The sequence below is a fragment of the Vicugna pacos genome, chromosome 25, assembly GCF_048564905.1.
Source record: "Vicugna pacos chromosome 25, VicPac4, whole genome shotgun sequence".
Taxonomy (NCBI): Eukaryota; Metazoa; Chordata; class Mammalia; order Artiodactyla; family Camelidae; genus Vicugna; species Vicugna pacos.
The window spans coordinates 8,971,624-8,989,635 of NC_133011.1; the positions used below are offsets into that span (position 1 = coordinate 8,971,624).

At 33.2% G+C, this 18,012-nt stretch overlaps 1 protein-coding gene across 5 annotated transcripts in view; it reads left to right on the forward strand.

Annotated features, from left to right (window-relative positions):
• The window catches only part of VPS13B (vacuolar protein sorting 13 homolog B), a 625,623-nt gene that overhangs the window by 166,071 nt on the left and 441,540 nt on the right, over positions 1–18,012 (forward strand). For all 5 annotated transcript variants that reach the window (XM_072949533.1, XM_072949529.1, XM_072949532.1 and 2 more), the window contains exons 18-19: positions 1,337–1,471; positions 2,262–2,435. In XM_072949533.1, the coding sequence (XP_072805634.1) occupies positions 1,337–1,471; positions 2,262–2,435 (309 nt within the window). The remainder of the gene's footprint in view (positions 1–1,336; positions 1,472–2,261; positions 2,436–18,012) is intronic.

Consider the following 18,012-nt stretch of genomic DNA (forward strand, 5'->3'; position numbering starts at 1 on the left):
AAAGATTAGTATGTGAGAAGGTGTTACTCAAGGTGTCCTTTAACCATCTGCAAACCATGTAGTTTATTAGCTAAACTGCAGGTTCCTGGGCCACATCTCAGGAATCCTCTTGGAGGACTGTGGGGCTTTTTCAATACACCAGAGTTTGAGATTAGAGATTTTAGAATAACATTTAATATATGTATCATATAAAATTTATAGTTTTCTTAGTTATTCATACATAGTTCTACTTAAAGGAGTTTCAAATATGAAGGATAATATATATTTGATTGAAATGTGGAATGAGGGAAAGTAGGGAAGTTATGTTAGCCAGTCTTCATGCACATGGGTGAAATGATGGGTGAGGTTTTCATTGATGGGACTAAGTTGTGTTAACCACCCCAGCTCTTCTACTGCTGTAGGATTGAGCAAAAATTACTTAACTCCTCTAATCCATTATATCCTAATTTGTAAAATGAGGATAACAATAACATCTTTACTACAGTCCTGTTGTGAGAACTGAATGAGATAGTGTGCATAGCACATGGTAAGTCCTCAGTAAACGTTAGTTAGAGTTCTTTGTATCCTCATCATCATTTAAGTGGTTTGCAATAATGTTAGTATAACATTCTTAAGGTTTCTCTGCCTTTTTAATTCTCACCTACCCTTCAGGGCCAAAATGAGTTTCTCCCTTTTGAATTAAGTTTTCTGTACCATTTATTTCATGGTAATTGTTCCCTTCTGTGCTTTTATGTCCTTCAGCAAGTAGCAGACAGGAGAGACGTTCATATTCACTTTTTTGTCAAGTGATATAGTATCCCTTTGGTTTCTTTTATCTACACATGGCATGTCAGTTTTGCTTATAAGCTATTGTATTTTAACCTAGGAGCTGTTTCAAGCTGTCTTGTTTCTCTCTTTTCACCCCATCTGAATAAGATATTTTGAGGAGTCTGTTTACTTAGGAAGTTTCCTATTTAAGTTAAACGTCTCTGCCAAAATAAAGCTCAATTTGTAAGTTAACTTTGTTTCAAATTAAAATCTTATTCCATATTCCAAAATCAAATATGATTTTTAGTCCCCTCATTTTTAAACAAATACTTGTTTAAAATTTACTTTTATCTCTTGAGCTTGACTAAGAGCCAACTTTGTATAAATATAGTTGTGAGAGTTCAGCCCATTTATTTTAAAATTGCATCTTTTTACCTCCTAAACAGTAAACTGTGAAACCTAACACAAATACTGTAAGAACATCTGAGGTAGATAATTAAAGTATAATTAAGTTTAAATGCCTTGGTGAAGGAGTATAAAAATTATTTAAATTCAATCGGCTAGTACATTTGCAGTTTTCTTTTATTAGGTGTGAAATCTAAGAATCCCCTGCCAACTCTTGAGGGCTCAATCCAGAATGTTGAATTGAAGTACTGCAGCACATCATTGGTCAAATGTGCCTCTGGGACCATGGGATCAATAAAAATTTGTGCCAAAGCCCCAGGTATGTGCAGCTGGACCGTGTAAAACTTTATTGCCTGTATAGGAGAATTGGCCTTGCATTTTACAAGGAGCGTTACTGAAACAAGAATTTACTCATTGTTCCTATGAATCAGAGGTTTTAAATTTTTTTATTTTTACTTGAAAAAAATTGTTAATTGTGCCAGGATGATACTTCTTGACTTTAATAAATTAATTTTTACTTAAGGAAAAAAAAATCTTTGCATAATTTTAGGTGTGGTTATGAGGGAGGAAAAATTAAAAGAAAGTTTATTCCTATACTTTTAGTGGGGAAATAGGAGGTTTACATATATATGACACAGAAATTGAATTAAAATGTTGTTAGTGTAATAAAATTAAGCAGAAAACCCAGCTGTTTTTCAATTTAAGGTTGTAATTGACTTCACCTTCTTACCAGTACTTTATTTCATAATATTTTCCTTAAACTATTTGTAATTTAATTTTTTCCAGTGCAAACTAAATTTCTAGATATGTTTAAAGTGATACAGATTCCACTGAATATTTAGTATACAGTATGTTCATGTTGTTTTATTTTAAATCTTTTCTGAATATGTTCTACATTCATTAGCTAAGTATTAAAACAATCTTTTAAGAGTTAAAAGTGCTTTTAATTTTATCATACTTTTTAGAGTATAACTAAATATACAGCTAAAATTACCAAATGGAAATTGAAATTTTAATTATGATGTTAGTAAATTTTAAGATCAGGCATCTACAGGCTGTTCTTATAATTTTATTTGATGAATTTCTTTTTCATAAATATTTCTCCTCAGGTGACAGTGGAAAAGAGAAATTAATTCCATTGCTTCAGGGTCCTTCTGACACTAAAGACCTTCATAGCAGCAAGTGGCTCAATGAGAGTAGAAAGCCAGAATCTCTCTTAGCTCCAGATCTGATAGCCTTCACAGTCCAAGTTCCGCAGTATATGGACTACTGCCACAGTTCCGGTAAGGACATCATTATTCATTTATTTTGCATTTTCTTTTTCAGCAGGGCTTTTAAAGACAACACTCCTTAAAAAAAAAGTGTTCATTCTGATGAGAATGCGTATGGATCTCTAAGGAAAAAAAATTGGAGAATGAGGCCATGACCTAAGACTGTGCCTGTAGATAAAAGATTTTACCCATCTTCTAAGGCAGGAGCTGGTAAACATTTTACTAAAGGGCCAGATAACTCACATTTTAATTTTAGGCTTTATGGGCCTTAGGTCTCAGCTATTCAGTTCTCCTGTTATAGCACAAAAATAGCCAGAGACAATATGTAGATGAACAGATATGACTGTGTTCCAATAAAACTTTATTCATAAAGCAGGAGTTGGGCTGGATTTAGCCTATGTGGTTTGCTTATCCCTGTTTTAGGGAGAAGGGATTGGTGGTTAAATAAATATCATGCTTTTGTTAATGCCTATTTAATCAAGTTTTTAACATATGTTGTTTGGGAAAATCCTTTATATAATTGTCCATATGGTAGTTTTCAGTAGGTTTTGTTTTCAAATCATCAAGTCATTAAAGTATTATTTAAATGACCTGACAATCTGGTTAGAATTTTGATACCTAGGGAGGGACTAAGCTTATTTGAATCTATTGCATACTCTTTTTTGGGGGGGGAGGGGTTGGCATTAGGTATGTTGGTTTGTTTGTTTATTTTTAGAGGCGGTACTGGGGCTTGAACCCAGAACCCTGTGCATGCTAAGTGTGCGCTTTACCACTTGAGCTGTACCCTCCCCACTATTGCATACTCTTAAGTTGGACAGGACTTTATGTTTCTTGTTTTGCCATATACACAGAATGACATGAGTCAAGCTTATTTAAATAATAATCTGATCTTTCTCATAATAATATTCATGTTATTCTTTGTAATTTAAATGCGTTTCTAGGGTCACAGAAATATATTTGCTTTTTGAACCTTTTCTATGGATCTAAAAGTAACTATTATAAAAAAATTATACCTATGATGTTTCTAGGGTAAAGTTTTACATTTTTTCTTGCCATTAAGGGAATTCACCTAATCTTCAACATTAGTGTTATGTTTAGTAATATGTTTATGGATTTGCTTGTAAAATTTTAATGTGATCAAACATTTGGTGCTTTGAAAATAATCCTTCGGATGTGTTTTACTCCTAAAATGTAATGTGTTTTTACTTAAACTACATTCACGTACTTTATTTACAGTATTTTTAAATTTAAATTTTCCATCTATCCTGGGAACTGCCACCCACATTCATGGCTTAGGCATTTATGGTATGGTTATGAGAGAGCTCATAAGTATTATTTTTTAAAGCCAATTTCAAAATAATATTGATGAATCGTATGTTCCTATAAGATTTAAATTGGGGAAGTGTGTGTGTGTCTTTGTGTGTGTGTATGTATATTGAATGATGGTATAAATAAATTGTAAATGAATACATCTTAAGTAAGAAATAATTTGTTAACAATCTTTTAAGACTTTACTGAAGTATCATGCTTTCAAGCACGTGCTTTTCTGACCAGTGCATATAAAATTTTTTTCTCTCATTGACATATGCACATGCACACAAACACTGACACATTTTACTTTCCCACTCTTCTAAAGTTTTTCTTAGTACTTATCACAGTCTGTATATGTTACTGATTTCTCTTGTTGATTTTTTTCCCCCTCTGCTATTAGAATTTATGCTTCATTAGGGCAGGAATTTTTGTCTTTTTTGGCCACTACTGTATTCTTGGTGTCTAGAACAATATCCCACATAGAGTGGCTATCAATAAATATTTAGTCAAACTTTAACAATTCTACCTAATAAAACTGAAAAATGAAAAAAAAAAAGGAGCAGGAGAAGCAAATAAAAAGGAGTGGATATAAAATTAAAAAAAACAAACAAACCAAATAGTGAATGCATGAGCAAGTAAGTGATGACTACATTTGCTTTTCTTTTGTTTTTGAGGCTAGAACACCTAAGGGAAATGACACAGAATGAGTCTTTCCTGATTTTTATTTACTTTTTAAAAAGATGCTGGGTAGTGAAACTCATGTAGATAACAATTAAAGGGAAGCACAAGTAATCCCTGATGTCTTTTTCACAGACAGACAGATGTCCAAGTGAGGTTGTTAATGACCTTTCCCCATGGGTTTATAGTATTTGAATGAGAGGTATTTGAATGCAGAGTAGTAAGTGATCAGCTAAGTGATTTGAGGCAATTTGTGTATTTTAGAGGAGTTTGGTGATCTTTCGGACTGGCTTCTGTTTATCATGGCATGATTTGTGGAAGATAGCTGCCTTTGTGCGTATGCCCCCAAATTGAAGGTGGGATATTAAAAATAGGGACCAGAAAATGTTGTGTATATTATATTAGGAAGTGAGTTTTGAGAGAAGCTCAGTTAGGATAAAGAGAGAATTTTTTGACTCTTCAGAATGTGAGGGAATGGACAGCTTTATTAATGGGAATGAGGTATTACTTTACTGAAAGAAATATTATTAGTGTTAGTAAAACTCATTATAAAAATAGGATTTTACAATTTAAAAATCACTTTCATGTAAATTATTTTCTTTGATTATAAAACAAGACTTTTCAGCACAGCAAATTATATTCTGTCTTACAGAGGAGGAAATAGATGCCCAGAAACTGTCCTAACTGTTTAAGAAGTCAGACTCTGAACTTGAACCTGGGTCACCTAACCATGTAACATTTCCCACTGTACTAGGGTATTTATCATTTTGCCTTTTAGTCTTAGAATCCATATCGCTAACGTGCCCTCCCCAATACCTCCCCCACCTCAAGCCTTGTAAGTTCTTACCTTTGAGGATCTCCTTTCTTACTTCATGTTATGCACTATCTAAAGAGCCACACTTCCATGTCACAGAATTGCTTTGTCTTTGAAGTTTTAGCAACTCCCTTTGCACTTTTTCCTCTTCCCCTTGATCAGATTCTTTCCTTGACTGGCTCTGATTACGGTGAAGTAGCTGAAGGCTTTTGTGGGAGTCCAGTGTTCTAGCCCATGGTCTCTATTCATTGCTTTTATTCATGGGAACCATTTAGAGGTGCTTCTTTTCTTATATTTGTAGATACTAGATGCCTCTTTGGCTCCTTCAGAGGTAGAAGCACTTGGTGACTATAATTGATGTGTGTAAAATACTTTAAAATGGGTTCTAAACAGTTTTCTTCCTTTATCTTTTACATATGAACTTTAGCCTTTCTTTGTATGCTGTATTTTGCCTATTATTACAACAGAGTCGACTTGTTAAAAAGTCCTTAGTCTTTGTTAATCCTGGTATTAATGTGTAAATAAATTTTGAGGTGTCTGCTATTTAGGACTATAAAATGATCACTAAGTACTACAAACTTAGAATCCAAGGAACTTCGAGGCCACCCGTTTCCATTTCTATGCCAGTGTTAGGAGTCCTTTCAGCGTGTCCCCCTCTCTGTGTGCTGCAGATCTTCTTGGCCTTCTTTCAGTTTCCCAGTGGTGGTTATGCTTTTGTATCTACTGTTTTTTTTTGGTTTTTTTTTTTTGGTCTGGGATTCTTACAACTGTTCTTACCCTTTCCCCTCATACTTGTTTAATTCCAGCTTAGTCTTAAGATCTTTGTTCAACTACCATATCTTCAATTAAGCCTTTTCTTGATGCTGCTCCCCCACTCACAATTGGATTAAGTATTTCTGTTACATTTGTTTTCCTAGTTCACTGTATGTTTCTTTCATAGCACTTAATGACAGTATGTATTTATGTAGTTGTGTAATTTGAATGCTGTCTTCACCACTTGACAGTGAATTCTGTGAACACAGGGTTAGTCACTGATTCCTTCTTTTATCTCCAGGGCCTAACATTGCCTGACACGTAGGGAATATTTGAAAAATCATTTGTTGAATGAATGAATAAATGAACATTAGTGACAGATGGTCAAGGGTATGAAAGTATCTCACAGATAAATAGTAAGCACTTAATACTTATTAACTGCCTTCCCCTTTCTCTCCCTGTGCTTCTTCCTCCTCTTACTTACATATGTATCTACCATTGGAGAGAATATCTACTAGTATCTTTCATTGTTAGACAAGTCTGGTTACTACCAGATCCTCTTTTGGCCTGTAATTTCCATTCCTTGGTCTGGTTTCAGTCTTATAAGTGACATGAAATAATATATCAGTCCTTAATATACCTGACAAAATTTATTGTTATCTTACGTTTCTTGGCATTTGTGTATGACTGTACCCTTTCTGTTGAAACATTAGTCTCTCTTGGCCTACAGGTGTTGAGAGATAACTCTTATATGTCTTGAGGTTTTACATATCTTGGGAATGGAGTCATTGACAGCTCTTCATTCTGGACTATCTTTTTTAAGGATGTTTGTATAGTGAACCATCTTGGAAGACAGATCTAGTGTCCCTCTGGAGGCAAAATGGCAGGCGTACTTACTGCCCCTTATAAAAGATTTGGTGCCTCAATTCAGGGTTCATCTCTTATAATGCGTTTCACTTCATGTGCAGGTATCCATCTAGATACATCTTTATTGTCTCCTCTGTGGACTTGGGGGCAAAAGGAACTGAATCAGGTATGTTGATACTCAGGCTGCTTGCTGTGCCAGGAATAATAAAGTCCTTTGTCTGACTCAGGAGTCTCTTGTCTTCTGTATTATTCATGATAGTGTAAAAGCATAGGCTCACAATTCTTCACACCAGAAAATGTAGTTTCTTGGTTCTCCTTGCTGATCCATCTTCATTTCCCCCCTCAAATATGTTTCTTTCCTTTGTGCCTTAAATATAGGTTGTTCCCAAGGTCATATTATTGGCCCTCTACTATTTGGATGATTTAGTCAATACTGTACGTGTGTGTGTGTGTTTGTTTGTGTGTTAAAGCAACCACCCATATGTGTATAGCACTTTGTCCATTTATTTTCTTTTGAAATCCAAACTTCAGATTTTAGGAGTCCTCTTTACCCTTGCCCTGTGGATATTTTACTGGTGCCTAACATGTTTAAAATGAAACTCAGTGAAATCTCCCCCACCCTCTTACATACTCCATTATTCAGTTGCAATTAATGACTACTTCCCTCCTAATGCTGCAGATTTTAATACTAGCTCAGCTACTCCTTTTCCTCTGCATATGGTAGATGTTCCACAAAAGCTTTTTTAAAAAAATTGAATAGTCCAGGCCAAATGTAATAAATTAATTTTAGTCTCTTCTCATATCATTTGCCTTCAGATTCATTGCCATACTGATTACTTCCACTACATGTTTGAAAATGTCTCTTTTAAAATTTAGCACAATCTTCCACATAGCACAAAGTACAGAATGTATTTCCCAGATATGAATCGTGAACTTCTATTTAGTTACTGTTTATTTTAGGCTTATGTGCCACTGGACGTTAGAGTTCTTTTTCACATAACCTCTCTTAAGACAGTTTTCTTTATTTTATAGCCTACATTAATTTATGAATTTACATGAATAATACCACACTTATTCCTATGAAATTTTATCTGATTGATTTTGGTCCACCATTTATAAAGAAGATATCTTTAAAAGTATCTGTTTGGCTGTGGTTACTTGTGCAAGTAAGATGAACATACTGTATTTACTTTTGATGTATAAAATTCAAAATAACTTTCTTCGTAACACTAGAATAATAGAATTAAATGATTATAATGTTATTTAAAAATAATTTAAGGCAAGTGTTCCTCTTAAAATGTCACTTAAATATAATACAGTTTAAGCCAATCTTTTAATTCCCTAGTATAATCAGTTTCAGAAATAAAGTTTTAATTTTACTAGATTGTTATATATTAAAAATTATTTTATATTTCTCCCACCAAATATGGACAACTTTTGATCATCGTTATTGGAGAGGAGAGCCACATTTACAGTTCTGTTCTCAGGAAATTCATAGTTAAATTGGAGGAGTAATTCTCTTTCTGGATTAAAACATACCGGCAAATACACATGCTCTTATTTCACCATCCAGAGTTGGTTGATTAGGATATGAATAGTTAAGGAGTTTTTAAAATGAAGATATTTTAGATTGTAAATTTTAATTTATGGGAAATGGTTTTTTGTTCCAAAAAATTCTCCTCATAATGTAGAATTAAGTGAATTGCCTTGAAGTTATGTTTTTAGTATTTTTGACAGGACACATGAGTAAGAATGCTTATATATTGTAGCAATTAAAGACAATTCACATTTGTGGTTTGGGCATAAATGTGTAAAAATTATACCCATCTATCTTATTACATTTCCTCTCTCCTCCCTGAGAACTTTACCTTGTACTTTATCTGTAATTGTTGCCAGTTTTCTATCATGTTCCCACTGGGCTTCTGGTGCAAAAAATCTTATCCTCTTGATGACAGAGCTTGCCTGAATGATTTCATGCTCCTAGCATTTTTGTTCACGGGAATTAGGGGCAAAATGTAACTACAGCTGAACAGAGCGTCTATTTTTGTAATTTTGGAGTTTAGGCTCTGTTATTGGAACTAAATGAAGAGATGCAGGTGTTCTCCAGTCTAAGCCCTTTGGGAGTTTTGATGGTAGATGCTTGAAAAGAAAATGCATGTGTTTCCAGAGTCAAACAGCAGCTGTGACACAAGGATTTATGATTTTCTCAGAACTTTGGGATTTCAAAATGTTACATTTAATCACAAGCACAGAAAGGGGAGCAAATGTTAAAGATGTTACGCATAAAAGTAAGTTTACTGATTTCTTTACCATATGAACTATTTGTGGGAATATAGGAGCAAAGTGGTTTTTAATCATAATATAAACAATTTCTAAAGGATTATGATAGTTTCCAGGACATAGCCTTTTGAGAATGTTGCATTTGTAGCACAGAGAGTTTTTTTATCTTACTAATTACTTTAAAAAATTTCTTGTTTTTTTTCTTCCCCCTTTAGACAGATACACACACACATACAATGAAAGGTTTGGTAAAAGATTTGCCAGATGAATTTTTATTATAACTTTTTTGGAAAAAAAAAGTAAATCATAAGTATCTTATAATAATAGCCCGGTGTTTTCAAGTACAAGAAATATAAATTCCTAGCTAGCATAGTAATTAAGACAATATACATATACATGAAACCATATTTTTTTACATATTAAAACAGAAATTTTTTTAAACATTTTTCTTTTTCAAATAATGAAGTTTGTGTTGTGATTGATTCTCAAATTCATCTATTTAAGTAAAGGAAAACTTTCCAGTATTTCTTTGCCATTCTTATATTATTTCTCTTTTTTTAATAAAATTATTCATTTATCCACTCAACAAATATTTATTCCAAGTTCTTTTTGTATAGAAATATAATGAACATGAAAGGCTCTACGGTAAAGGAACATATTGAGGACATAAGCATATAAACATCAAGGGTGAATGAATGAAAAATGAATGAATGAATTACAAAAAAGCTTATATTCTGAGTGCAGCTTTATTCATTGTAAGCTATATTACTTTGAACAAGTCAACCTCCTGAGTATGGTTTCTTACTTGTAAAATGAGTATATTCTTATCTGATTGCTAGGATTGTTGTGTGGGTTGAATTAAATACTGTACCTTCAAGTCCATTGTACCTGTAAAAATAATGCAGAGTTTAAGTATCAATTACTCTGTCCAAAATAGTACCCTATATTAGTCATTTTTTCATTCAAGCCTTTAGGCTTTTCTCTGGAGTCCTTTCCTTTACTACCATGTTTTCTGTATGTCTGCTGATTTCCACCCACTTGAAAGTTTTCTTCAAGTTAATTCTATAAACCTGTGGGTATGCCGTTGTGAAGCTAGGAGCAAATCTTTACCTAGACCCAGGATCCTGCCTTCTTCCAGTTTGAAATGTCTCCTGGATGGCATGATGCTAGGAGGCAGGAACAATTTCAATAGCAACAGGAAATTACTTTGCTTGTGTCTTTGAAAGGTCCCAGATTCTGGAAGGAGGCCAATGGAAGAAATTCATGAGCCTTGTAGGGGACTAGTTGTTTTCCTTATTTATAGCACAAGGTCAAAATTTTTGCATTTTTTTAACTGCTTATGTAGTAAAATGAAACTGGTATTCAAAATAAGCAAGTGGTAGCATCATTTGTAAATAGTAAATTATTATTCTAAGAAGTATTTCAGGTTATAATAGTCTTCAAGTGATCTTCAACATAAAATGTATAATGCCTTGTATGTTTTTATGTGGATCAAAAAGCTACCATTATTACTTCAGTTTATTTTATATTTTAGATAGTGATATATCTTCAAAGTAAGATTTTGTTTTTTTGCAATTTCTGTTCAGATGTTGAAGTTGGCTGTGTAGTAGTTGTCCTAATGGCTGAATGAAAAGTCGTAGCTTTAGTGAACCACTAGCAGTTGATTTACAGAACTCTTAGGAGTGAAATTCTCATCCATCCTTGCTACCTGATTCTTCCCTTAATTGTCCCATCCCTTCTAGAAGAAACTTTATTCCACAGATAGCTTTTGCATCCACTTCAGTCAGTACAGTATACATAGGAACCATCCTTATGCTTTTACTTTGTTTCCTAGATAAATGATGAAAGTCTGTTGTCCATTAATGTGTGAGAACTTTTAATCACTTTTCTTACTGTGTTATGTTTTATTTTCGCCTTCCTCTGACTTTTGCTTTTACTCCACCTCCTCTTTTTTCTCCCTCTTCTCTCTCCTCCCTTATGAATTAATTACTCCCTTCTAAGCAGCACCATGGCACTTTGATCATATCACAGGGCAGACACTTGTAACTGTTTGTAGGAACCTTCCCCGTGAAGCTGGGCAGGGATCATGACAAGTACATGATAAGTATTTGGTAAATACAAGAAAATGCTTTCTGCCATTTGAGCATAGCCCTATTGTCTACAGGCTCCCATCATTTTATATCTAAATTGATCTCTGGGGGAAAAAATGTAATCTGACTTGAGCCTATTAAAGAATAATTTTAAAAAAAGTGAAATTATGACTTGTACAGATATGAAATTGACAAATGTTCAAGATTATTAACATCATCAATGAGACAACTAGGCAGATGTTACAACCAAATCAAAGGAGAATTAAAAACACAGAAATTTATAGATCAATAATACTATAATAAATTTGGAAATAGTCACAAAATAGCCTTCTTCCCCACAGTGGGAAAGAGAGGTGAATTGAATTTCTACCTGACAGAATTTACATGCGTCTATAATGAAGAATTATTTTGCACTGCTGTTGGTTATCTACAATTTGCAGATCTGTAAGATAGCTCAGAGGCAGTGAAGAGGTGCAGAGTCCTCATAGAATCAGACTCCGATAACCTGGGAGGGTGTACTCTCAACAATGCAGAGCTCTTCGTTGAAGCACCATTTTTTCGCTGTAACTACTAAATTCCAGATGGCTAGGCTATTTTTAGCTGTGGTGGTTTAAATATAGAGGCAGGTCAGAAGTAATTTTTTGTGAGGCAAATATTTAGTACCTGCAGGGAAAAATTAAAGGAAAATAATACCACCGGCAGAGGGCAGTGATGAAGTTAACAGTTTCCTCTTGTCTAAAGGCTGTATTGATTGTTGAATAATTCTGGGCTAATTCCGTAGAACTTGACTTGAGTTTAACCTTTGAAATCTTCTCATAGTAAGTTCTCTTCAACCAGGTGCTTTGTCAATATCTACAACTTTCCAGAGAAAGGACTTTTTTTTTTTTTTGTAGTTGTTGTTAATTAAGTAGAGAAATGAATAAAATGTTCTAACCTAGTCTTAAAGTAAATACTGTGTTCTAACTTACTAAAAAAGCTTTCCTGAGAGAAGTGTTTGTACATCAAATGTTTGAATACCTACTTTATATATAAATATCAGGCACTGCTTTTAGGTATTGTGAGAGAGGGAAACAGTGTGTGTGTGTGTGTGTGTGTGTGTGTGTGTGTGTGTGTGTGTGTACATACAGGAAAGAGGAGTTCCCACACCTCACAGAAGTAACATTTTCTTGATTGACATTTTTATTTTATTTATTTAAGTATATTGTATTTTTTCTCATTAGAATTGAGTGCTTTATATAATATTATCTAAATTATAAGAAGCCTTTTTTAAATGAAAAATTATATCTTCTCTGATTTTTTTTCCACTTAAGAGATAGAATTCTGATACTGAAAGTATTTGTGGGACTATAACAGAGTTATGCAGAACTTCATTACAAGTAAATAACAAGGAAAAAGTAAAAGTGCATCGCAGGAAAATGGCCAAAACATAGAAGTAAACAATATAAATGGCCAAAAACACATGAAAAAAGTCAAACTAACAAATAGTCAAAGAAATTGATATATATAATGTCCAGTAATAATGAATAATTTTTACCTTTTTAATGAGTTTAATAAATTATAAAACTGAAAGCTGGGAAATTTATGATAAGCACTTTAGTAAAAGTCTGGTCTGACTATTAATTGTTGCTGACTATCCAGAAGTCAATCTCACAATTTATTAAAGACTTTAAGAGTGGTCATCATCCAATAATCCTACTTTCAAGACTATATCCTAAAGAAATAATCCAAGATGCATTTAAAGACTTGTATTTAAAATTAAGAGTAGTTATGTCATTTTATTTATAATAATCACAAATCTTTGTTGTTCAATAGTAGGTTAAGTATAAAATAAAGGTACGTCTTTGAAATCAGGCAATAGAAAATGTTCATAGGAAAATGTTCATAATAAAAGTTTTGTGAAAACAGTGTATAAACCTACATACAATAAGACTGTGGTTTTAAAAATTTTCTCTCGATGTATGCATATGAATATATATTTACATGTGTATTCATAGAAAAAACTTACTTTTTAATAGTGATTATGAATGCTTGATGGGATTATGAGTCATTGGTTTAATTATAGTATTTTTCTTGTTCTTCCTATGTGCCAGATATTATGCTAAACATTTTAAGTAGAAACAGTTTGACTGTAGAACTCATGCTTGTAACCATTACACCAAAGAGCAAAGATAGTGAAGAGATTCAGTCCCCAAGACGTTGATTAGTCAGTTTATTTAATTCTGTTTAATTCCATTTATTGGCTGCTAGCTGAAAGCATGAAGCTGCTAAAGGCTGGTATAAGAAGATATTTGATACAGGGCCCTATGGAGTAGTATACACGCAGCTGATTCTAAAACAAGCCTAACTTTAACAAATGCTAAGTGTTTGGGAGAAAAGTGTGTCTGTCTGAAAATAAATGGGAGAGATTAATTTGAATGGGAAGGGAGGATTGAATGATATTAAGAAAGGCTTCTCAAAGAAGGATAGCTATTGAAGCCTGGAATGATAAAAGATTACGTATGAGTTGAAAATTCTTATTTAAGCATTGGAAATTCTTTCAATTGGCTTATGTTGTCTTGTTTTAAATGTTGGTAATTATTACTAGCTCAAGTCCATATTTTTGTATATTGTAACATTTTGTATGATGTTAAAAAATGCTTGGTACATATTTATGGTAAGGTAGTTTTCCTTCTGAAGTATTTAAGTATATTCAGAGAACTATTACCAAAATTGTATTTAAAATTTTAAAATTTTCAGTGTGATTGTAAAATTTAAAATATTTGAATATTTGCTATTACTGCTTTTGTTTTCTAAGACAAAATTTTAAAATTAAAGTGTGTTGAGTTCATTAGATTGTATTTAGTTTATGTGGTTTAGCTTGAAGTTAATTATTAAGTAGAATTCCATTTTTAGCTTTAAAAGAACAAATGCAGCAGTTAACAAATCTTTTTAAAAATATATTGGATTCATTGTTAACAAAGCATAACATAAGTAAGCCTCAGTCAGCCTGTGAAAGGGATGAGTTAACACAACTGTTGATGCATTTGGAGTGAAACATCTTTATCAAGTTAATACAAGAAGCAGTCATGCCCTACTTGAATTACTCATTTATAATAGCTGAACAGCAGCCTGCATGTGGACTTTGAAATCCTGGGAAAGTAAGATGCCTGTGTATATCCAAATGTTGAAAGCCTTTACTCCTCAGCAGCTGGAAAATGTTGAGCTCTGTTGTCATCTAGGTTTTTGGTCTTCAGGGAGATGTGATCAATTTAATTACTGATCAGCTTTACCCATTACTTTTAATGATTGTAGCCTTTGCAGTCATGCTTTGAAGTTTGTAGCTTAAAAGGTAATGTTAAAATATTTCATATTTAAAATTTACAGAAATCAAACACATAGTTGATATTACTTTGCTCAAGTTTATCACATATACTCAAGATTACTAAACATGAAATAATTCAGATATAATAGTAGAAATTAATTATTTACTTTAAATGAAGTCTAAAATGTGTTTGTCTCCAGGGTTCACAAAATATACTCCATATATTGCTCTACTGGATAAATTTTATGCATTAGATCCATTTATATGCATAATTTTTAATTTCCCCTGTTTATTTTGAATCACAACTACCTATAAACAAAGGAACTAATTATTTATCCTGCTTATTTAATCATCTTTTCACTACCATCTGATATCTGATGCAAAGTGAATTTTTAGAAAATATGGAATGGGAAAAGATTCATGTTATATGAAGGAAGAAATGTATCTGTAACTTCAAGACTGTTACTTGAATTCTGGTCTAACTGTGAGGCCCAGTCTTTGTATAAATCATTTGATCTCACTTTGTTTCTCAATCTGTAACATGATTGCAACACCAGGCCCTGGATACTTCTGTGTCATTTGTCCATTATATAAAGACATCCTTTTAAAGAGGTCACCATTCGTGTCATAAACCAAATGAATTTGCTTATTGATATTATTATTTATTGCAGGATTTTCAGGCAGATGACAGTAAAATGATTATTACAAACTTGGTATATTATGATCGTATTGAACAGATGGATGTAAAGTTGAGGAAGGTGCCATGTAGCTGGTTCATGGCTATAGGCAATATTGATGTTATCATGTTTGATATGTTTCTTTTTTTAAGTTGATAAAAGTATTTCTCAGTATTAAGTGTAAGATATCATCCTCACTGACAAACAGTTGATCATCATATATTTAGAGTTATTATGCTGGTGACATAATGAGAAATTTTTACAGATATTCATAGTAACTATGCTTATTCTTATAACATAGATGTAGAGTTAACATGAGCTAAATAGGTTGCTGTGCTTCGGTATATGATTATATCACTACCACCTGCTCATCTAGGAGCATGTTTCACAAGGAAAAGTTTTATTTACAACATCAGATTTGTATATGTTTCTGAATCTTTGAGTCTTCTTTCTAATCCTATCTTTTGATATCCTTTCCTACAGCTGCTTTATTTAGACCCCTATAAACAAACCTATGTGTGTGTGTAGCCAAGGGTGACACAGTTTTGCAAGGCTTCCCCCAGCATAATATCAGTTCATATACCCTCATTTATTTTGTATGACCTTCTCTTATCTTCAGTTTCTGAAATACTCCCAGAACTTTATCTGTGGTTATACCTAAGTTAATAGTACATGGGGCATTAATTTGCTCTTTGATAAACAGTAGGTCACTTACTCTAAATAATTTTATGTCAGCTTTTCAAAAATAATTTGTCAGTTAAAAAAATTTCTCAACAAAGTGTTGGTTGTAGAGTAAATACTGAAATAGCATGCAATTATGGTAATGTTGGTATGGGGGTATATCAGGTATCCTAAACAAATGGTTCTTTGAAATGTATTTAGACCTTTTAAAATTCAGTGAGTCATACTTAAGTTGCTGTATCTCCAAATCAGACTGAACAACTGTGGTACCTGTTTGATTAAGAGTACAGTACAGGTTTCCGGATCCTTATTGCTTTGTTTCTTCCAGCCTTGGTGTTAGTTGTGGAAGGGCATTTCCTGGGAGATCTGATGGGTCTTCCTGTGTTCTCTTACTTGTACTTCTTTTCCTTCACCTACCTGTTTAATAGGGATTATTGTAGAGCTGGATTCAAGACTCAGATGCATCTTTTATTGGGTATTTGTCACTTACGTAATGTGTACCTTAAGTATTCTCATCTGGGAAATGGTAATATTAATAAATACTAGCCTAACTCATAGGGTTATTGAAAAGAGCAGATGAATTAATGTGAGTGTGATTTTTTTTCATAAACTGCATTCTGTGCGTATAATGAAAATACTAGCTTTTAGTGGGTGCTTCTTAGTGTCGGGCACTATTTTAAGAGTACTATCTCATTTTATCCTCACAATAACTATGGAACAGGAATTTTATTTTTTTAAGTTGGAATTAGTCATCATAGATGATATATTAAATGTGTTCATGTAAAATGAGGCAGAATTTGTATTTGAAGTCCTTGATTCTACCTACAGCAGAATATTGATGAATAAATAAACGTTTATGTTTTATGTTTAAGTAAAATACTTGGGGTATCGATGTATTCTTAGGATTTCTCACTTTACTGATTATTTTTCTCCATCAGTTCAACCAGTTGTGTTTGTGTGTGTGTGTGTGTGTGTGTTTGTGAGTGTTTGTAGCCAAGGTCAAGTAAGCCATAGTGTCAGTTCTCTCTAAGTGAACCCAATCTAAGAAAGCAGGGCCTTCCAGATTTTCTCCTGCTATAAATCATCATCCAGGGGTTTAAAGATAATGAGTTTTCTGCCTGTTACTAGACTCATTTGGCTATCACTTCATCATCTCCAGCCAGATTACTAGGGCAGTCCCTAGTAATCCCTAGTTCTTCAGATTAGTACTTCAGTATTTTGATGTTGAATACCAGTAAAAATTATGCTAAGTAACATGAAAAGGTCTTACTTTGTTGTTTAAACCCAGTTGAGAAAGTGAAGAGATAAAGCATCATTATTTTGCAAAATTGATAATAGAGACAGTGGTCACACATTTCTCATACGGTGGAGATTTACCCATAATTCATATGGTGCTTCAACTGTATAACTAGCTATGTTTTCTGTATAGTGATACCACCATTAAAGGTATTGAGGTGGTGGTGAAAATGAAGAGTGTTTCAAATATTTTTAAAGGCTGGTGCATTCTAGGATCAGTGAATCCAAAAGCAAAATTCCAGTAGCAGTAAGATTTCAAAGCAGCTGTAGAAATTCTGGGCATAGCCCTCCATGCCATGCAGCTTTAGAGTGCTTGTTTCTTTGGTGTGCCGACTCAGTGCGGGTGTGGCTCAGTGCCTGAAATTTATACTACAGGTATCTCACTAAGGAGAGCTGCTTTTCCGTTTATACTCAAATCTGCTTATTCATTTCTATCTATAATTCTTCATAGCTTCCAAATAAGTTTTGATGTTTACATAATCCTAATCTGTTAGAGAAGTATCATTTATGACAGATGACGTAGTATAGTAGTTAAAAGCATCGGCTTTGAATCAGACTGATTCCTGGCTTCATTATGTACTATCTCTCTGATCATGGGCAAGTTTCTGGAGTCTGGAGTCTTCAGTAACTTTGTTTTCTCATTGGTAATGGGAATAATAATAATATCTACCTCATAGGGCTGGCACAAAGATTAAATGAATTCATGTGACCAAAGCATTCAGAGTAAGATGGGCACATACAAATGTTAGCAGCCATCATAGTGGCAGAAGTTTGTGACTAGAACCCTCAAAACAGAAATAAAATAGTCTTTTCTGTGAGAGAATATTCATGTATAAGGAAA